We start from the raw sequence: 22,588 nt of genomic DNA on the forward strand, positions 1-22,588 counted from the left end.
TATGAGACCATGACATCACCACTCCTCGATCGGAGGGCGTGCGATTTGAACTGCGCTAGAGGTACGCGGGCGCTTCAGAACGCATTTTCTCTTAAAATAAGTCTCTTCTTCGCATGAAACAAGCGTTTCGAGGTTTCTGGGATGGTATTTCAACAGTCCACGTTGACTTAACATTAACCTTTGGTGTCCCTTTAATAGTCTTCTTGATTATGCGTGTTTAGAGTGGTCGCACTCATTCTTTCGTATGTCGGAACGCAGGAATAAAAAAAATGCATGCTATTGATTTCGCACACCTTTATTGCATCCGACTTAGAGGAAGGAAACCGAGGAGAGGCCCCGACCAGCACGAACGTATTGGAGAGAGTGTGGCAGAAGTTACGTGCTGTTTTTCGCAAAGGAGCACTGGGATGGGTACCCCAAATGTCAACATTTCCGTAGCAACCGCACTCACGAAGCTTTCGCTGCTTCTTTCGGTCTCTGAAAAGTGAGATAAGATTTTTACACCGGTGTCTTTTTCGCAGCACATCTTGTTCGCGAAAAAAGCTGACTTTGGAGTGTGGTGTGTAAGCTTGAAAGTTCTGTTTGCGTCTGTGAGGGCGAGTGTCAGCCAGCAACATATGCACTCAAGCAATCACGGCGCGGGTCTTCGTCGTCTTCTTCAACGTGCCACGGAAAAAAAAAAAGGAGCACGTCTGCTTCACTAAAGCTGCTACAGAAGTTTCGTAGGCTTTGTTTTGACGCGCGTCGGCAGCACACACTTCCGGCGGTTCGTAACAATGCAAGTTCAAACTTCGCGCCCATCTGCACCAGCGAGCTGCAGTACCGCTGTTTCGAGGCGCAACCTTTGTACAATCGATAGCTCGAATGAGCCTTCCCATTTCTTTCTTCAGTTATCACAGACTGTTTACTAAATCCTGCGCTTCAAAAAGGTCAGCGGACTGCCTTATTCGGTCTGAATTTAACATTTAACTACAAGACAGACAGAGAGGGCGAGCAACTTAACATATTTATTTCTTTCCATCATCTTTTTAAATGCAGTATTTTGAACTTAAGCATGCCAAAACATTTAATGACGAGTCGACAGTTTGATTAAATCAAATGGCAGCACTTAATGCAGCTCACGCAATTGCCCAATAGTGTATGAAGGCCTTCATTTATAAATTTAAGAAATTTTTATTCCAACACTTCGAATAAGGGGATGCGACACTTACACCACAACATACCATATAATAAATGTCACGAAAGTTGCTTAAGTAAAAATAAAAACTGCAGAACCGCCCACTTCCAGGGAAAAGATAAGCAGCATTAGCGACAGTTCTTGACAGTAATGTTAAACACCTCCCGCTGTCCATAAAGCATTCAAGCAATGAACAGTGTCAGATTGTAGCCTTTTGTATGGCAGAGTTCTGTGTATGAGTAGGCATGACAATGGTTTAGCAAGCAAATTTATGAGGCTTTATCTGTGGCACAGCAAGAAAAGTGCGAGATATTGCAAACAAGAGCCCTATGTCACAGACTATGTTGCTAATCAATATATAAACTTTTAAAAATATAGACTGTTTCCGTAAAGAGAGCTTCTGTAATTCCTTTAATTTTCCGCCATGTTTCAAAACAAGATGTTTGTTCATTCATCTCCAATGTTTAAGAAAAAAGTGGTTTGATAGCCTGAATTATAACATTTAACAGATGCTCCTATTTGCACAAGGTAATTCACAGACAAAAATTTATAAGACTGCTCATGTTTATACTTCAAGCTTATTGTCAGTGCTGTGAACATCCAGCACACACACAAGACTAGTTTCATGGCTTGTGCAAGCGACGGTGGCATTAGAATAATTGTCAAATTAAAAATGAGCAGAACATGCTTGTCCATTAGAAAAAGGCACAATAACACACAAAATATGTTTCACACCTGATAAAGTTGTCTTCCCTTTATTTACACAACGATCAGGCGTTACATTCTTGCCTTTATTTACACGACGACCAGCCGCAACGTCAAAAACTTGCAAAACTTATTGCAAACTTCACTTGTAACACTCAAAGTAAAGCAATACGTGAGAGCAGATTCTGGTAGTTGTGCTCTGTGGCATGCTCCAGAAAGCCAACCCAGTCTTCTCGAGCATCATTGTAGAAATGGCTTTCCCTGCAAGTTAAAATTAGACAAGATGAACTGAACAAATGTGCAAACATGAAAGGCAATGTGATTTTTCCTACACTTAGTAACAAAGTTAAATGCCAATGATCGAACAAACATTGTTTGCAAATTGTTAATGCTTGGTAATTAAAAAGTCTAGTATATAGTTAAGTGAACTGCAATGCACTTCACTCTTCTATTGGCAAGTCCCACTTCCGTGAAGGTTCGGGGCTGATATGTGGACATGAAAAAGGCCATGCCCAGGCTTGGGAAATGCCAGACATGTGAATCATTTGCACTATGTTCAGGTATCAGTTCTCTAACATATTCCATAACTAAAAAGTATAATGAAAACATTTTATAAGTGAATACTTCCGATTAGAAAGCTGCATCATCCTCAAGGATACTGGTTTTTATTCAGTTCCATCATCTACTTTTTTTTTTAAACTTTTAAACACTGAATGATTCCTCAGGTGTAATGCATGTGTAATGTGTAAATGCTTTCATCAGGCTACTGAAAAACATATATGAATAAAATTTGTTACAGCTAGAAACAAAAGTTACATTCTAGTGACTGATGGCCTCAGAATTTTGATTAACACTACAGAAATTGTACAAAAATTAAGCAAAGATTCTTTTTCAATTAACAAATTGAAGCAGCAATTTAAATTCATTTCATAGTTCTGTGTCTGCAGCTGATGGAGATTAAAAGAAGAAAAAATCAACATACTACATTACAAAAGGGTTCTGAACTGGGCTAGTTGTTTTACATGACAATTACATGACAATTTACATGCATTTGTTACCTCAGTTATAGGAATTTAGCAGAAGTCGCATTCACAAAGCACTTTGTATAATATGACAAATTTGTCTGCTTTAATTGCATTACAATGGTACAGTTTTTATTACTGCAAATTCCATCTTGTAAAATAACCGAGTGCCTAATTCAAAACCCTAGAAGGGTGCTCAGCCATCATGAAGAATACACACACAATAAGAAATTCCAGCAACTTTTGGCTACCCCTCACGTTATGACATGCTAAACATCTCCAAGGCTTGTGCCTTTAAAGGCTAAACTGTAAATTACGCTTTTGCTGGGCTTCGTTTGTCAAGGCACTGCAACCTTCCACACCCACTGTTGATGTTGATAAGTCCTCTGATGAGATGCTGCCAAGAGCAAGTCAGAAAGGAATCAGCATTTACAGCAAAAATTGCATCAATGTACCCTATTGTCATTTAGAGAAGGTCAAGATGTCCTAGATGATGAAAGCTTGCTGTAGTGGCTTCAACCAAGAGTACCGGCTTGGTAAGCCACAAAATTATGTAAAAGTTAGGTGCTGGTGCTACTACAAAATTCCCACACCATTTCCCCTTGATGTAATATAATGGCAACATCTGGCAAAGACTAATTAATTGCTAGTTACACGCAAAAAATATTGAAAATATATTCAAAAATAAAATTATCAGCATGGCAATCGCCTTTGTGCATAAAAAAGACCCAAATACGCAAAGACAGCATTAAATCTATGGTGCACCCCAACATTATCCCTACTTGTAGTGTGGGCCTTAAATTCAAGAAGCGAGATCCAGCCTTTTTTTTTTTTTTACACTAAGAATGCCATCTTCCTTTGCTGGGCACCCCCAGTTCTAAAAGAAAAGTCACTCTCAGCTGTCTGTCTACAATGTCCTACAAAAGAATAAACTTGCTTTGTTGCCTTCAGCATGGCAAGTACATGTCCCTTCAGTGCAGTGCCCTGGAAAAAGACAAAGTAAACAGTGTACATCAGGTGCACATGAATGGGTTAAAAAGAAACCAATTGAAAATAGCTAACACATACCAAAGCTAAGTTTCATTTTGTAATGATCACACAATTTCTTTACTGCTTAGAGATATCTGCCAAACAGTTAGAAAAAATGTAAAATACTAATTAACTTAAGAAACCACTGATGGCTTCATAATCCAGAAATATATGTGATTTCCCTTCATACTATGAACTATACATGGGGCACTCCAGGTATGAGAGACATTCCGGCAAGGTAAGTAAAAGCAAATACTGCTGTTTATGTTGCACTGGGGAGCATACAGAAGCTGTGGCGGACACAGCAGCCTGCTAGGGCAATGATACTGACAATCAGCCTGTCCAATTTGTGAAAAAATTTGATTTGTTTTAATGCAACATTCATTTTTTTATATCCCACATAAGAGCAAAAAGCCTTCCTTTTTTTTTACCATACGTTACTAGAGTGGTGCCTCACTCAGTGAACACCTTGCTCAACAAACATTTTGCAGAGTGACCCGGGATCACCCACAATATTTAACTGGCAGAGCGAACCTGCTTTCTCTGAACGAACAAGAAGCATCTGCGTACAGGTGTGCCTGCTTATTTTCTGGTCATGTTTCGTTGCCTAGCCTCGCTTTCACGTTGCTCTTGTCACACCTCTTGTGCTGAAGAAACAGCAGAGGCAGGCGACTCTGGATTAGTTCCTCCATCCCAGATCCTTCAAAAAGTGTGGGACAGAGACAGAAGTTCTTCACAGCAGTGCCTTCCATCTCATCCAGCTAAGGAAGACTGTCTCACTGAACTGAGAAATATTTCTAAATGTGCAGACAGGTGTAAATTTCACTAGTGCAAGAGCTACCTTCTTTGACCATCTCTCTCTCGATCTTGAATGTTCTCATTCCTTGGTAAATACATTGAAAACATTTTTTTTTTTTTTTCAATGTGTTGTGCGGAACAATTTTTGCATTTTCACATTACCACAGGGCCCGGGAACAAATTATTAGGCTTCCCCTAGAAAAAAATTGTGAAACACGTCCCAAAGAATGAATATCTTGCAGAACCAACCCGGCCATAGGATGAATTAAGTTCTTTCTTTGAGGCACAACTGCATTTATGCGATATGCAAATCTTATGAAATGATTATAATTCAAAACTTGTTCTTATCCTTAAGTACAAGCTAGAATTTGTCTACAAGGGTTGCAAGTTTGAGAAAGTTAAAACATCCTGCATTACTATTTCAAACCTGCCTGACAAATTTTTTTTTTTGCCATACAAATTTAGTAAATATACTGTAAACAAGATGAGATAATTACTCTATGCACACTGAGGAGTATGAGAAGGTACAGATGTGAAGTTTGGGAATAAGGCAATTTAAGTTATGCAAAGGACTGCAGCAATATCGCAACAAAACAATAACAAATTGGGTGATATGTGGTGTTTTATGGTACTAGAGCGATTTATGGTCAGAGTGGCAAAAACATGATATTGTACCATCAATGCAGTAGACACTAGACATAACACAGACGTAAAAAGGCCTAAAAGTAAGGTCCTGAAAATACGAGCATGCATTTTGTGAAGTACGTTGCAAGATAATATAGTTAGAAAATAGGCTAAACAAAACTTGGCGTGTCAACATTTCCTTCATTGGAGAACTACGACATACCAGGGCTATGATTACAACAGTCTTGAGACCAGTAAAATACATATGTAAATGTTGCAGCTACAATCTCCATCAAAGGCTGTGCTATGAATCTGGGTAGAAATGCTTTTCTTTCCATTTCTGCCTCAGAAAATTCTATAAATGCATGGGGTACTGTAAGATTCTCACCACAGCTGTCACAAATGGTAAGCTCACTGGAACAGATTTTAGTACAGTGTAGTTATGAGATGCTATATTAAAGTGCATAATTTTTTGGAGTTTTCTTAAACGTACAAAACAAAAATACATGCAATTGTAGGCAGGCTTTCTCTACACCTCTGAGTTGTGGTGTCGATGGCACCTGAGGGTCAGAGAGTGGATGCTGACGCATGACAGTAGAGGTATGCAGTGTACAACGGCGTTGATAAGTTTTTCAGGGAACCATGAAAAAAAGAAAATGCAACAGCCTGGAAAACGTAACTGTGAGGAAGGCTGCAGACCGGCACAGCAACATCAGAAAGAACTCTGAATGGCTGCCAGTACAGTTATTTGGTGTCTCAGCCCTTTTACTGGGACCGGTGACTGCATGTGCATGCATGTGTAATTAAGAGAGGCGTACAATGTTTCGTGACAGTGGCCCCATTCAACTTTTAATATGCTTCAAGGCAATATTTCACATGTGCTTCATCAGATAACACGGTTCTATTGCGGCAAAGCTGACTAAAGAGAACCAGTGTTTATGAAACACATATTAGACCAGTGCCGGCCACTAAATCAATGTATCTTGCCCTCAACGCATCTGGCACAGTATGCATGGTTCCCGGATGGTCTTAGCCAATGCACACTTCTTCGGGTGTTTCACCAACTGCTTTGTGCATCTTTTATACTGACATGCTCTTGCATCGCCTGTTTCCTGCAACTTCGGTTCTTAGTGCAAACTTTCATCGCTTGTTGTAACATGCTTCATGCTGCAAAGTGGCGGTAGCTTGTTGCAATGTACTGGCTGGCTACATCACTAAACTTACGTGACCACCGTGTTCATTACAGAATGGCAACATATCGAAGGGGAACATAATACATAGGAGTCATTGGGATTAAGGTCTAGGCCACAAGAACATGACATAGTAGCTGGGAAAATGCAAGAGCGAGGAACATATCGATGTGGTTTTACTACAGCCACTGTGACAGCATTAGATGTGCTTTTCCCTGTCTTCTCATTTAAGTTATGCTTTGATCTTTTCACATGTAAAAACAGAATGTCCAAGCACAATACCACACGAGAAAACTTAATTACGTGTGACTTCTTAATCTGTGGAACCATGGAAGATGTCATCACAACGGCTGAAAACAATTTGTAAACACATTTTGTAATGGTGCTTCGTGCTTCTATACTTACGCTTTCTTGGACAGCGGTTGCAAAGAGAGGAGGGTAGAGGGATGTGATGAAGTCATCCATGAATGAGCTAGATGTCTGAAACAGATCGGCTATTCTGTCCAGGTCTGTGTTCTCCTGCATGTTTATGCACCGGCCACGAGAATTCACAACAGCGCTCACTTTGCGCATAGTAATGCGGACTGTCTTCACGAGTCCCATGCCTGCCACAAAAATATTTGAAAGAGAAATCATGAAGAAAATCAAGAGAAAGCAGAAACTACATTTTGTAATGACTTGCAATGGCCAAGCAAAATATTTCAACTGAGCGAACTTACATAAATGAAAACTAACATATCCACACAAAATTGCAATAAAAGCTAGTATATTTATTTCTTGTCGAGCCCTTTCCTGTGCCTTAGCTGACACTGGTAGCAGGTACTGAATGGACCTTTTTCGGGTCGGTAGAGTGCTACTAGTGGCGACTGCCAACAATACAACTGGGGGTCTAGATGGTGCAGTTCGACGGGTCCAACTGCGTGCTTCAGTTGGTGTCACAAAGTGCGTGCCTGCGCCCCTCTCGAGATGGCTGCCATTTCCGCCGCAGCCGCAGTGCCGCTTAAATGGTGGTAGGGAGGAAAGCTCCCTATTGTTCCTGAGCTTGCTGGAATGGTTGGTCACGTGGGTTGCCAGAGTGTGACGAGGGACGAGGCGGCTCGGCGAGCGAGCAGTGATTTGGAAGAGGGAACAGCGTGGTATTGCACCGATAGACAGCTGAAGATGTGGTTGGCCGGCTGAAATCTCCAGGCCGAAGTCTTCACCGGTCGATCGACAGACAGTGCAGGTCCGTCAAGATCTTCGGCAGCGAGGTACCAGCAGCCCGACGCTCTTCAGATCGGGATCTCGGCAAACACGGCACAGATAAGCCTCGCGTTCCAACGCTCTCAGAACTTTCCACTGGACCCTTTTCTTTAATAGTGCTTCATCTTTAATTTAATTATTCATTGCGTGTTAATTCTTGCATGTTCTGTTAGTGTAGTGTTTACCGCGTTTATTGTCGCGCATATTTTTTGTTATTTCGTGAGTGTTAGTAGTTTCTACGTGGTGGGCTTTGTGTCGTGCGTCGCGTCAGGGCGTGTGTTGTGTGTGACTCGCACGCCTTTATTAAATTGAGTGTACGTTTGTTCATTGCCTCCCATCTCATGCCTCTGGTTCACGGTCGATCAGGCAGCAGTCGAACCATCAATAAATGCACACGGGGTGGGTTTGTTGTCGCCCCATCCCCTCCGGCTCGGAGAGTGCGAATACGTTACCACCAATATTTGACAGTCGCGGTGAGCGTTCAAGTCGTGCATTGTCCCATTTTGTGTGTGTGTGTGCGTACGCACACACGCTCTTGTGACTTGCTTGTTCGAACTGGTTCAGCACTGCTTAGATGGCCATGATCCATTTGTGTTGACAAGGAACAGTGCCTACTTCGTCTGATACAGGCAGTGAGCAAGAGGGACACGAGGACAAGAGGGAGATGTGGTGCCACACCTAGACCCAACTTTCAGCTGCTTTTAATTGTCCTAGTTTATCATGAGCAACATGTATCACTGGTAGGGTCACCAGCCTATATTCACAGCATTTCCACTGCACCCACTGCATTGGCAGAGTAGGCAACCCCCAGTAGTAATGGCATCACAGTTGCACATGCCCTGAAGGCACACCTGGAAAAGATCCATTTTACACTGCATGCTGATCCATTACTGTGCTGCTCGTGGTGTGATAGTGATTTCTACCTGTCTCAAACTTGGCAAATGAAGGAAGGCTATGGGACCTTATTAAAACAGAGTACTCTGCACCATAATGCTGCTTGTGCAAATTTATCCTTTTAATGCTTTAGCATTAGGAGTGTTGAAGTGGAAAAAAATGTGTGTGAAGTGTTGGAAACCAGTCGTGTGGTAGAGGTGTATATATATATATATAGATATAGTGTAATTGATGGTGGTCTGCCCCGGACCATCGTCAGTTGCACTTCACTCCTCGAAGAGGCAGGACCAGGACATGTATAGAGCGAGTTCCTGGACAACACTTTGCAATGTGGTTAACACGAATTAATTAAATCACGGATCCGTTACCTCAAAGAGGTGCAACGTAATGCCTAACGCATTTCTCTCACACTTACCAGTAAAGCACCACTGAATTTCTTTTGAAGAGTAATTTATTCTAAGCAATGGCATTTTTACAATTGTAGCTGCTAATTATGAAATATTCTTGTATGGCCATCTTGAACTTAATGTAATTCGTATTTAGGCAGTTTTACAAAGCCATCTGCCTTTAAGTATACACCAAAATAGAAAGGAAACTGCTACATGTCATCTAGAGACTGCTACTAGAGCTTTCAAGGAACACTAAAGAGAAAAGTTAGTTGAGCTGTGTTAGTAAATTATCCTTCTACAATACCAAAAAAGCCACTATTACAGTGAGAAGAGGCTTGGTAAGCCAGCTAAGGAGCAAGAATGAAAGATGGAAAGACTGTCTTGAAGTTGGTACACTAAATCGCCGACGCCATGGATTTTGATTATGTGTGCTCAGGCCTAGTTAACTTGTTACCAGTAAAGATGGACCATTTTTATTCTAAAAGAGCTAAAACAGCCCAATATCAGAAAATACTCTGAAATCTGTCACATCAGTGATGTACTGGTGCTGAGGTTTCAGTGCAAAATTTAAAAAACAGATATTTGACCTTCCTTTGCTCTCCTACTATAATCAACCTACTACTGCAAAATTAACAATAGAGTTTTAGAAGTCTGTCAGTCTAAGCTGATTTAGTGTTTCTCTTTAAAAGAGTGATAGCTTTTCAGTAGGTTAGCACACTATTCAAACAAATGTTTCATGAGCAACATTGCCTAAATGTTGTGTTGAGTGTAAAATGCAGCTGAGCACATGAAGAGATCAAGAGCTTGAGCAAATCATCCTTTCGGCTTTGGTCCAGTGCATCGTGAGGAGCAGCACCTTTGGAAGAATCACCACAGCCTTCACAATTTACCCAGTTAGAGGGACATGGGTTACCGCTGGTTTCACACTTTCAAATCTCCAAGTTCATTAAAAAATCTAAGAGTACTTAAACTGCTACTACAATGACAAAGCATGACTCGCAGATTGAGGACCATTGCATCAAAAAGAACAATTCCAATTCTAATTCAATGATGTAGAAAAAGCAGGTGAGAGTGAAAGAGGAGAGCCACCCTAGCAGTAAGAGTACAGAATAAGCGCAAATTGATTGCATCTTTCATGCACTACCATGTTGCCAGAACTTGCCACTTTGGGAAAGAAAGGAACAGCCATAATATATAGTGTGTGTGTATATATATATATATATATATATATATATATATATATATACACACATATATATATAGCCCTCCTTTTAAATTAAAAGGGCAAAGAGCAGATTAAACACAAATAGTTGTTTTCTTGCACCTGTCGAATCTGTCAACCTATTTCCTGTATTTCCCGGACTATAAGTCGTGGTTTTCCCCAAAAATGTTTGTTGGTACATCTAGTACAATGGTGCGACTTATACAGGGTGCACCGTAATTACTGTCACATTTTTATAGATAATTATGCCTCTAATTTTTAACATTTCACCACATCATTGCTTCAAACATTCCTGTACAGTAGACTCGCGATAATTCAAACTCTGATAATTCGTACTTTCGGTTAATTCAAACAAAAATGAAATTTTTGGTTGGTTCGCCATGTTTTCAATGTATTTTAAGGCCGCTTAATTCAAACACCGCAATTCGGTTAATTCGTACTTTTTGCTTGTCCATACCAGAAAATTATCGGCTATCGTTGCCACCACTGGTGAAAAATCTGACTTCTTATATCACCACAACAGCGGAAAATGTTAAAATAAGCGCACTATGGCCTAAAAAAATAAAAGAAAGCGAACAAGAGCCTAACAAACAAACGTTCGAAACAAAAGCCTCCCGAAGGGCACATTGTTGCTCAACTTTCCGTGGCTTGCTAGCACGCTTGCTAGCCAGTTCAAAGCAGGAAGTTCGAAATTAAAACACATAACCCTCAAAACTTGTGGAAATGACGACTGTCCACCTGCGTTTGTCAAAACGCTCAAAACTGACGTAAAAACAAAGAGCACGAGAAACGGAAAAAAAAAAGAAGGTGCGAAAGTGACGCGAGTAGCATCGGCCGATTCCGAATCACGTGACCGCTCGCGCTTTTTTTTCCCTGGTCGGTCGCCTGCGTTGGTAGCATCATGTCTCCGCGGGAGAAGTACCGAACCCTTTCTGTGAAAGAAAAATTGGCAGCCATAGAAGAAGTTGAGGCTGGAGCGAAGAAGACTTCTGTGGCATTGAAGTATGGAATCACAAAAAGTACGCTGACAACGATTGTGAAAGCGAAAGACAAGCTGCGAAACAACGCAGGCCATTTCGCTCGCGACAGAAAAAGGCTTAGGGAGGCGGCGCATCCGGAGCTTGAGAAGGCAGTTTTTCTTTGGCTGAAGCGCGCTCGGAGCTGCAGTCTACCAGTAAGTGGACCAATCCTGCGAGAGAAGGCCGAACAACTGTCTTTGCGCTTTGGAATTGAAGACTTCCAAGTGTAGTGATCGATGGGTGTCGCGATTCAAGGAGCGACATGGCCTCACTTTCAAAACAGTAAGTGGAGAAGCGGCAGCGGTCGATGAGGCGGTTACTACCGACTGGCAGCAGACGCGTCTTCAGAGCCTACTGCTTGAATACTCCCCGGCTGACATTTATAATGCTGACAAAATGGGACTGTTCTTCAAGTGCCTTCCTCAGCAAACATTGTGTCGCAAGGGGGAACGTTGCACCGGCGGAAAGCTGAGCAAAGAGCGGCTCACAGTCATGGTTTGTGCCAATATGGATGGTAGTCACAAGCCCGAACTTTTCGTTGTTGGCAAATCGAAGCGTCCGAGATGCTTTAAAGGCGTCCGAACTCTTCCCGTTTCTTATGCAGCAAATACACGTGCATGGATGACGCAATCTTTGTTTGAGGATTGGCTGCGGAAACTTGACGTGCGGTTTAAGCGCGATAAAAGAAAAGTGCTGATGATAGTGGATAATTGTCTCGCTCACGGTGACGTGGAGGGGCTGGAGGCAATTCGTCTTGAATTCCTCCCTCCAAACACAACAGCTGTCCTCCAGCCTCTGGATCAGGGGGTAATCAAATGTCTGAAGATAAACTACAGAAAGCTACTCCTTAAGAGGATGCTAATATGCATGGATAATTCCATGTCGTACAGCGTAACACTGCTGTCGTCTGTGGGAATGCTAGCTGACGCATGGAGTGCAGTAACATCGGCAACGATACGGAACTGCTTCCAGCATGCCTTCCGCATACCAGGCCACACCAGTGATACCTTGCCTGACTGCGCTCGAAATGAAGGTGAAGACTGCCTCCAAATGGAGAGCGATGAAGCAAGGCTAGTGCTTTCTGCACTCCAAGCACACAACACAGCTGCTGACCTCAGTGAATTTGCGGCTGCCGATGATAACCTCTGCGTGTGCAGGGAAGACACCCTGGACGACTTGGTGGCTGAGGTGCTGCCAGCACAGTACAGCAGCGAAAGTGAAGAGGAATCAGAAGAGCAATCCTCTGTGACAGCAGCACAGGCCTTCCACTACCTTGCCGAGGTCCGCAAATTTCTGACTGTAGAAGAAAATTCTCAAGAACAACTGGCTGCTCTTAATGGAATAGAGAACTTTGTTCTAAATGCACATGTAAAGAAAAAACAATCAACAATTCATGATTTCTTCAAACGGTCTAGTCAGCCATAGATTTCCATTAAACTTGTTCTGGATCCTTCACCTCTGCTCTGTTTTTACTGTGTAATTAAAGAGTGAAATGTTTAAAATATGATTTCAGTGGATAATTAATTGTAATGTGCGCTGTAATCTTGCTCAGAGTCATATATGCGAGAACTTCTGATAATTCAAACTTCCTGATAATTCAAACAAAATCCTGGGGTCCCTTCGAGTTTGAATTAACGAGAGTCTACTGTAATCTTTCTTCTGTATACTGACAGTGTTTCGTGCAAGTTTGTTTATTTTCTGGGAAATCGCACACCCTAGTCCACAACGACCCACAATCTCGTCATTGAGTGAGGCTGAATACCCCTTCTGAGATTGCCAACATTCTAAAAATTCACCGCAGAATTACGTACTGGGCTCTTAAGCAGTGCACACTTAAGGATTTACCCAGTGCTGGTCGCATTGTCACCTTAAGAAAATTTTGCAGAAGAGGATCCTATGCTAGCCACTGTAGAATATCAGAAAGCTGGGCTTGGGAGCTTAATGTGTCAGCGAGAACAATTAGAAGAGCCGTGTGAAGGGACCTCAAGACGTTCTGTAGGTTTCAGAAAAGGAATGGACTGACGAAAGTGCAGAGAAAAGGGTGGTGGAGAAAATGCCAGTTTCTGCTAGCATGGGCGGCAAGAAAGAACACACGGCAACTGCTTTCACCAACGGGAAAATTATCATGGTTGATGTCCGTCACAACACTCTGAACTCTTGTGTGCTTGTTTTGATGTCAGAGCTTAGTGAGGCAGCCACTTGGACAGTTTTCCTAAGCTCCCATCTGGAATCTGTCATGGAAAGCCCTGCATTCAAGGGCTCTCTTGAAACTCTGGTGTCAGTGTTATGTTTTATTGCATCATGTTTTAACGAAAGCCCATTGCCATAGCCCACATCACTGCCTAGTCACCGTCATTATTTTAGCACCTATATGTTCTACGGCACTTACAGCGACTGGTTTTAGGCCCTTTTACAGCCATGTCACATCTACCATGAGGAATTCATTGTGCACGCCATCCATAATACATCATGAACATTACCACTTGTCATGGCGCTCTTTTGTCAAACCTGGCCCTTGCACCATAAAACACCACACAATCATCATCAATATGTCATGGTGTGAACTGGGGTAACCTCCATGGACTGCATTCCTCTTGTTTTTCTGCCATAAGGCCCAGATATCGATATAGACACATAACCTAAAAAAATTCTAGAGCCTCAATTGCTGCCCTGGTCTTAGCACCACTTCAGTGTCTTGAACTTTGCAGTAATACCAAGACCCAGCACACAAATAAACAAATTAATAGACACCACCGCAGTGGTGTCATGCTCTAATGCCAGACTTCACTCCAGCTGAAGAGTGGCCGGAAAGATACCCCGGCTTAAACCCAATGGAGTTCTGTATGTGGTCTATTCTTGAAGCAGAGGCCCCGCGTCTATCAGCACACCAGCGTGGTGGCTCTGAAAAATTGCTGCAGGGCCCATGGAGAAAAATTCTCCTGGGGATACCTTGTGCACTGTGATTAAGGCCAAGAGCTGAGATATTTAATATACTTTACAAAATGTTTTGAATTGCATTCCCAAAATATCAGGCAAATGCTCAACAAAAGCTTTTCTGAAATTTTGTATGATCAACCAAAATATTAGGCATAAACCTCATGGTGCACTCTGTATATGCATAAAATGGCGCACTCTGTATGTGCTAAAGATATACTACACTAATAATGACCTAAAAATGACACTTTTTTCGCCACTGAGCCATTTGTCATTCAGTATTGATCATCGAATGAAGAAAAGCAATGTATACCTCGAAGCCTTCATCCCGAAAACAAGCCAAGACTGGAATCGCCTTCCCGCATCCATCGTCACTATCACAGATCATGATGTGTTCGAGTCAGCTATCTGTGACCATGCGCTGCCTCATTAGCCATTTTTTTTTCTTTTTCTATTGCCACTCCTCTCTGTAATGCCTGTACGGCATTGAGAGTAAATAAATGAAATGAAATGAAAAACTATGTACACTGGCACAAGCAATATGAGTGCTCCTTTGTTTTCCCCGAATACACTACGCCGCAGAAGCAATGCCAGCAAAATGCCTACAATGTCTTGCAAAAGGTATTCGCGATGGTGATGGTGACTTGTGATGGTGACTGAGCAATGCTGCTGGCTGAAATGGCTGAACTTTTTGAGTGAATCAGAGGATGAGGCACTCGATGGCTTCGAATGATGTGAAATAAATGTTGATTTTCTGCTGGTTGAGGAGTGCTGGTTGAAGTGTATTTCCGCTAGAACTTGCGGCTCACAATTTTTTACTGAAATTTAGTGCCCTGAAATGGGCAAGTACGACACCTTACAATGAGTGTACAAGACAGCATAATCGTGTTTCATCCTGATGACTGAGTTAAAATAGGTGCGCATCGTCTTATACACTGGTGTGCACTATATACCAATTTTGTCTTCAACACTCCCGAAAAGTGGGGGCGGTGCAAATTACAGTTAGGAAAATATGGTAAGTGCAAAAGACAGTAGAATAAAGCAGACTAACCCTTTGTGTTTGCACTAAGTCATTAGGAAAGTCTGTTTCAAGATTTAAAAACCTCTTACACAGTACTGATGTGCATCTGCTTTGCAAAATGAGAAAGCAGTTACCTGAAGAGCAGTAGTTTTCAGCTCTCTAATCCCTCAACAAAAGCATATCAAATTGTAAATATGACCCCACTTAGACTGTCTACTCTAGACAAAGGTGACATATATGACTCCAAATTATGCCACTATTTTGTGAATGAGACATTTCTCAATATCTTGTAGCTGAAGTAAAGATTTTATCTAAACTGTAAATGCTCACGTTGACTTTGCCTGTTCCAAGGATTTTATCAGCTGAAGTCATAACTTTCTTGTTGCAGAGTTATGAACTTTTAAGTTTAATGCTACATGTGTTTTGCTTTTTTTTTTTTTCAATTTCGGGGGAGGGGGAATAAAATAGTTGCAGTGCTCGACTAATTAGAGCAATCCTGCCATTTGCATCCATTTGAATAGGTCTTCAGTTGCGAGTCTCAGCTGCCACTCATGACAGGCCACAGTGGAACCTCGACTCAATTTTAGGAGTTCAAGTTCATGCAACCATCGCTCGCACTTTCTGGCTGCACTGACCGGCATGGGGAGCTGCAAAACTAAGCTTGGATCAACCAATGTTAGGCAGCAGCTGTATGAAACTGGGTGAGATAAAAGTCCTGCCACCAATGTAAAGTACTTATAGAGCCTTCTTACAGATTCACTCTGCAAATCAGACAACAAAGAACGCAGGTGCAACAATGCAACTTCAATTCTGAATAGAGCACCAAAGGCAAGCAAAAAAAAAAAAAAACGGCTACACTGGTAGACTACCTTTTGGAAGACAGCATTTTGTCAATAGAAAGAGATTACCTATCAGAGAACCAGAGAAAAGTGCAACTGAAGGCCCAAATCCCACTCTGAATTTGTGACACTGTCTTTTGACATTACAAATTTCACTCTCTTCCCAGAGGCGTGGACCTTTTTTCTGTGGCTTTTAACACTGCTTGAATGTCTTTAAAAAAGAAAAAAAAAGACTGAAAAGAAAACTGCACTTGGTGCGATGGCGTCACTGTCAACTTGTTTAATTTTGATAAGGGTTGCGGAAAAAGTCTACAAAGGTTGCCATGTTAACTTCTTTTAAATGTTAACAGTGAACTTCGATTAGCCCTTTAGTGTTCTTTACAGAATGAAACATTTAAGAGAGATTGATACAGAGTTTCAATATTGTGTGTAGGTAAAATATCTGGGCATGGTTTACCAAATTAAGCATCAGGGAAGGTGAACAGGAAAAAGAATATCACATCAAATGGCCTGCCACTGGCAGGCCGAACAATGCGGACTATAATCCTACAATGGCACTCTGCTAAGCTAAATAACTAAATAGGAATGACTGCTGAACAGCAGAGCACAATGTCAAAAACAAAAGGGAGTAGACGTAGACTTAGTTGGAAACCAGCACTGCCTCTGCGACACTGTAATGGCGGCACGACATGCCATGGCAAAGTGATGGTGATGCGGCCATAGCAGTGTCGGAGGGAAAGTTGCCGCAGGGAGGGGGATGTCCCTGCAGCACAGTCTCAGGAACAATAATGTATGCCTGGGTCCCGCGCAAGCACCCAGATGCCAAAAAGGAAGCAAGAGGAACCTAGAAAGCTATGCGGGGTCCCAAGGTCTCAGTGCATTCGCCGTTGACAAGCACAGATTGAGATGTCTTTGCCATGCGCTACAATTCGGCAATGTTTCACCAACTAGCCCAGACATACACTTTCATTTCACCAGTTAAGGGGGGAGGTGGGTCCTAAAAATTTTTTTCTTATTTTTGGGTGAATCTTTAATAAACTCCACAGCCTGGGGTAATTTTTCATGCTGATTTCAGATCTGTAATTAGATTTTTTATAGCTGTAGCAGTTCAAAAAATATTGAGGTCTGAAGTCAAATTAATTTCAAACTCGTTACGGGGCTTTTTGATGATTCCATCTTGCTAAACCAAAAACTAGATGCATGACACCATTGCTAAAGACCTACTGTAGGGGGTGATGCTATTTTTGTTCATTTGGAAGCATTTTGCAGACAAAAAAACAATCTTGCATTTATTATGAACATTTTTTTCTAATTAGCAGTGATTACTATACCTGAATGTAATTTTCATGATGGTGCAAGAGTAATAAAAATAGCATCACCCCCCAGATCATTTCAATACGAATAAAATGATACCATCCTTGTCATTTTTGGCCAAAAACAACCCAGAAAAAACACCCGTAAGGCGGAGTACAGTGTGCAAAAACATCGAACTGAAATAAACGCATTTGAAGTTTCAAACAAATGTAGCTTTTGCTGAAGTGAATCTACAGCAATACAAATGGCACCATTTTGAAGCTCTATGTTTTGTAAGAATGGCCATACTAAATGCGTGACTGCACACTCTCAAAATAATAGCACACTGGCCACTGAACTAGCACAAGAAACCTTATTAGGCACCATGCTGTACAAAGAGCATGGTGCCTGGGTTTCAAACCGAAGTGTAGAACTCTGTGTGGGCATGAATATAGTTCCAGTGTTGTACATGCAGGCTGCCTGATTGATAGCAGTCTCCATTACAATCAGTGAGGCATTTTTTTCATTTGGTAGAATTGACCATGTTACTGAATGAAGGCTCTGAGTGTAAGTAGCCTTCATTCAGTGTAAGTAAGTGTAAGTGTAAGTGAGTGTAAGTAAGTCATCTTCACCTGACAGTGGCTGTGGAACTTAGGATCAGAGAGCCAGTGATAGATATGCAGCTGCTAGGTGCTTTCCAGAATTTTACTTTTGTATGATGCCTCAATCACTTCTGCAGCCAGGTGTGTGCCAGCCCAAGGGGCCTAGTGAACAGAGCTCATGATGGGGTTCTCTTTATGAAGGGGTGGTATGATAGATATTGTTACGAGCTATCGTGACAATATGATAATAGAGTGAACGCGCAATGTGCTTGGTTGCGAGTCCGAAGTGCCGATGTGCGAAATGCATAGCCGCAGATACAAGGAGCCGAGGCGCGATGTGCTTAGTCGCGCATTTCAAGGTGCCGACACGCGAAATGCCTAGTCGCGGGCTCGAGGAGTCGACACTCAACGCGCTCATTCGCGCAGTCCTACGTGCCGACACGCGAAATGCCTAGTCGCGGGCTCGAGGAGTCGACACTCAACGCGCTCATTCGCGCAGTCCTACGTGCCGACGCGCCAAATTCCTAGCCGCGGGCTCGAGGAGTCGACACTCGATGCGCTTATTCGCGCTGTCGGAGGTGCCGATGCACAGAATGATTAGGTGAAGGTCTGAGAAGTCCGCGCGCGATGTGCATAATCGCCGAGTCGGAGACTTCCTATGCGCGAAATGTTAAGCCGCGTTTCTGAGGATTACGTGCGCGATACGAATTTGTCACGAATTCGAAACACCGACTGCTGAAAGGCTTAGCCGCATGTCCGAGGATTCCGCGCGCGAATCTTGGTCGCGAAGTTCGCGTCGCCGATGCTCAGAATGCTTAGCCGCGAGTCTGAAACGTCCACAAGCGTAGGGATCGGCCACGCTACTGCGATGTCCGCGTAACGCCCGTTTTGACACGTCGAGATTACGGCGAGTAGAGACGTCAAACTTGCGAGGTGCAAAGAGCCGAGCAGACGACGCGAGCGCCGGACCAATGGCGAACCGCGCTGGAGTCGCGTGGCGGGCGCGGCCAATCGCAGACTCCGGCACGACCCTCAATCATTTGCTTTTTGTGCGCTTGTTTCTCTATGGAGGAGATCGCTGAAGCGGCAGATTTGAAGACGGAGAAATGCGCTTTCCAACGAGACCAAGATGGCGGCGCTCGGTCGCGCCGTTCCGGAGATATTGTGGCGTGAAAAACGCTGTTCTTTCTTAATTTCCGCGAGATTTTTCGCCACCTTGGCTGATAAAACGAATTTTTTAGAGCACTTCTAAGTGGTTTACAGTGATGATATTTGGGTATCAGATAGAAAAAGGGTGATAGAAACTGAAAATGTGATTTTCAAAAAATCGATTTTTTGGTCATTTTTCGCGATGTAAAACCCGCGTCCCCCCTTAAGTAGCAACTCAAGTTCCCATATGCTATTGCAATAAAATGAGTGTTTGCTTGGGGATGAGAAAGAAGCTGCAGGTAACATTTGCCATCCACAAATCCATCTAATGCCCTATGTTCTAAGCAGATCTTAGAACATATGTCCCAGCATGAGGACTAATTACTCTAAAAAAATGTTACAACTTTTGAGGCTTATCTTGTTCCACAATGATGGTGTCTACTTACTTTAGCACTCTGCACTCACTATTTTCCTTTCAGGAATGCTGCAATTAGCTATTTAAAAAATTACTCCTCTGGCTAAATGGCAATCTCATGCAGCATTTTTAAAATAACGGTACCCTCTCTAGTCCTTTCAAAAACCTGAAAACTAACGAGTGCACCTGTAAACTGTTGCACTATAAAAACTGCCCATTAACAAATACCAGTACACTGCCCATGTTTTAGCAAACAAAAGTGCACAGACCTGCTATTTCTCTTAAGATACGGCATAAAAAGAATGAGTAAAAGAAAATGAAAGCATTCCCTGACACTATGTTCAGCTGCTCTCAAGTCATCTCAGCTGTGTCAGAGCGTCTATCAACATAGAAAGCAAAATCAGATTGCATATGACAAAAAGGAAATGCTGTCACTGCAAGGGGAATACTGTAAACGGTTGACAGAGGCTTGGTTCAAAAGAACACATACACAACAGCAAGTACCTGGGATAAGCAACTCCCTGTCCTCTCCAGACCAAGTGAAAGCACGAGTTTGGTTGAAGCCATTGCGAACAGGCATACGTGGCATATCCACTGCCAGAGCTTCATCTTCATCCATTGACTGCATCAATAAAGAAGTGGTAAAAATTTATTATTTTGCAAGAAAATGTGAACATAAAGTAAAGTGCAGCACCAGCGCCAATATTTTTGATGCAGAGGCATTTTGTTTCTTGTGTATGCTTCATTTGAGCGGAAATGAAAATTAACCACAAATCAAGAAATCAACTCCAACGAGAAAAGTGATGCCTCGCCGTTTCCTTTTCAATCTGGTCACAAAGCATTTTGGTATGAAAATTTTTGCAACGTGTAGTATACAGCAGGGTTGGGCAAAGGTAATTTGCAATTGTATCATGATACAGATGTGTGTGTATATATACATATATTACATATGCAGTTTTTAGGTTGTTGACTTCTTAGTTGTTTTAAACACTGACAACGCAGGTTTTAATTCACTTGTTTCAAAGACATTGCCATGTTTCCCAAGTGCCTTGATCCTTTAGAATTGACGCACAAAGTTCCTAATGAGGGCTTCATCAGATATTTAGATTTAGGGCTGCATTTTTGCACCCAGCATACCTGCTGGGGACATGGCATGAGCCGAGGGGGAAAAACACTGTGCTTCCTTTCGGATCCGCTCATTCTAAATTGGTTATTTCGCCTTGTTTTGACAGTGCCCTAAAAAGATCTTGTGAGTGCAGGGAGGAAGACAGTCTACGTGTACTAGGAGAGGCTAAATGACTGGCTGAGACTGGCTATCCTGTTCTGTTACTGACTTTGGTGGTGGAAGATTTGCTGAAACGGTGCAAAGTGGGAATACACAATCAAACGGTATGTCCTGAAAAGCCAAGAAAAGTAGTAGTCGTACCCTACTTGCATTGCATTTCTCATAACCTCAAAAAGATAGGTAACAAAGCAGGCGCCCAGGTGGTGTTCCCTGCTTCTGAACACCTGCAGGGTCCTTGCAGGCATGTAAACAAGGAATAAAAAGCAGCCGTGGTTACTTGTTCTACACAGTACTGCAGACGTTTTGTTGAGTGCACAGGCAATGCAGTTTGTTCTGCTCCCCTGTCATGTAGTAAAGCACATATAAGTCGAACTGGCAGATGTCTAAACGAAAGATTAAAGGAACACTATTATAACGTGAATATAGCAATTTCAGGGCATTTAGGAATACACTGCCGAGATTGCGCATGCGTACCACATTTTGAAAGTACAACAGTGCTTAGCCACTCCTCTGACAAGGTAACTAGATTAATAGACAAAGCAGCAAATATGGATTAACTGGATGGCACATGTGTAAGCATGGTGTCCCTGACGCTGACTGAAAAAGAGAAAAGGTTTCTTGGTGTGTATGTTTAGAGGAACATGTAGTTGTGATTAAGCGGCCAACATGGGCATGTGATTGTTGTATACGTTTCTTTATTTTCATGTGTCATGTGTATGCTATATACTTCGTACACTTCCGAAAATAAAAGTGGCTGTAAGTCGGTGCATGTGTGTGTTGCCTTCTTGTCCTTGTATTTTTGCGCTGCTATTCGTTCACTATGGACCAATTACTGTCCCACAAAAGTAATTGAGCAATTACTCTAATGTAATCTATTACTTATGTTATTTTCCTTTCAAGCTTTATTAACAATGCAAAAATACAGTAAACAGAATGAGATGGCCTGGCTCTTTCAGTGCATCCTCTCCAGCCCTTCATGCATTGTTTGTCTTCACTAACAACTGCTTTTCAAAAGTTGCGTTGGTCATCTTCCCTCGTTTTCTTGTGAGGACATCAGCAGTGATGCAATGAAAACTTGCTCAACATGCACACCGGAGGGAAGGATGGTGTTATAAGGTGTGAACACCAGACAGGAAAATTAGGCAACAAAGGTCAGGAACTATCCAATGAAAATGGAAAAAGCAGTCCAAGCTTACTGAACATTAGCTTATTGACGTGGCGGCGCTCGGGCCACATAGAAGTGCAAATATATTATGCAAACAATATAGGATGCGTGACCTACTGTTAGGATCAGGAAACAAACACTGAGGGCAGAGTTTGCCTGTCTGAATATACGCATCGACAAGGCTGCTGTGTGGCACGATTGTGAACGTTTTACTGTAGTTCCAGCCCGTTTTAGGTGCTCAAAGCTGCGTCACCTGCCACAGGTTGTCTTGTCAAAGTAACTGCAAGGTTGTAACCTTGCAGTTACTTTGGCTACTGAAAAAAAAAGGAATTTATTTACAGTGAGCATTACCGAGTAAAATAATTTTCAATCAATTACAAAACTACCAGAAAATGCAATTGATTACAATAATTAAGTTTGATTTGTAATGTACAAGTCTGCAAGTTAAGATAAAATACATCTAATTCCCTATTATAGCTCCCCTCTAGTGGCCGCTGCAAGTTTACAGGTGTTCACTTGCAAATTCCTTATCTCCCGCCAACAGACATCCTTTCTTTCAAATTTCTCAACTAAC

The 22,588-nt window shown here is 42.2% G+C and overlaps 1 protein-coding gene across 2 annotated transcripts in view; it reads right to left on the reverse strand.

Annotated features, from left to right (window-relative positions):
* Positions 1-1,916: 1,916 nt before the first annotated feature.
* The window catches only part of LOC126546984 (cyclin-D1-binding protein 1 homolog), an 84,159-nt gene continuing 63,487 nt past the window's right edge, over positions 1,917-22,588 (reverse strand). Inside the window, exons 7-10 of one of the 2 annotated variants that reach the window (XM_050194751.3) lie at positions 20,069-20,186; positions 6,951-7,150; positions 3,842-3,888; positions 1,917-2,143 (exon numbers count right to left, since the gene is read on the reverse strand). In XM_050194751.3, the coding sequence (XP_050050708.2) occupies positions 2,038-2,143; positions 3,842-3,888; positions 6,951-7,150; positions 20,069-20,186 (471 nt within the window). In that variant the 3' untranslated portion in view covers positions 1,917-2,037. The remainder of the gene's footprint in view (positions 2,144-3,841; positions 3,889-6,950; positions 7,151-20,068; positions 20,187-22,588) is intronic. The other variant, XM_050194753.3, reaches the window with a different exon arrangement.

The sequence above is a fragment of the Dermacentor andersoni genome, chromosome 1, assembly GCF_023375885.2.
Source record: "Dermacentor andersoni chromosome 1, qqDerAnde1_hic_scaffold, whole genome shotgun sequence".
Lineage (NCBI taxonomy): Eukaryota > Metazoa > Arthropoda > Arachnida > Ixodida > Ixodidae > Dermacentor > Dermacentor andersoni.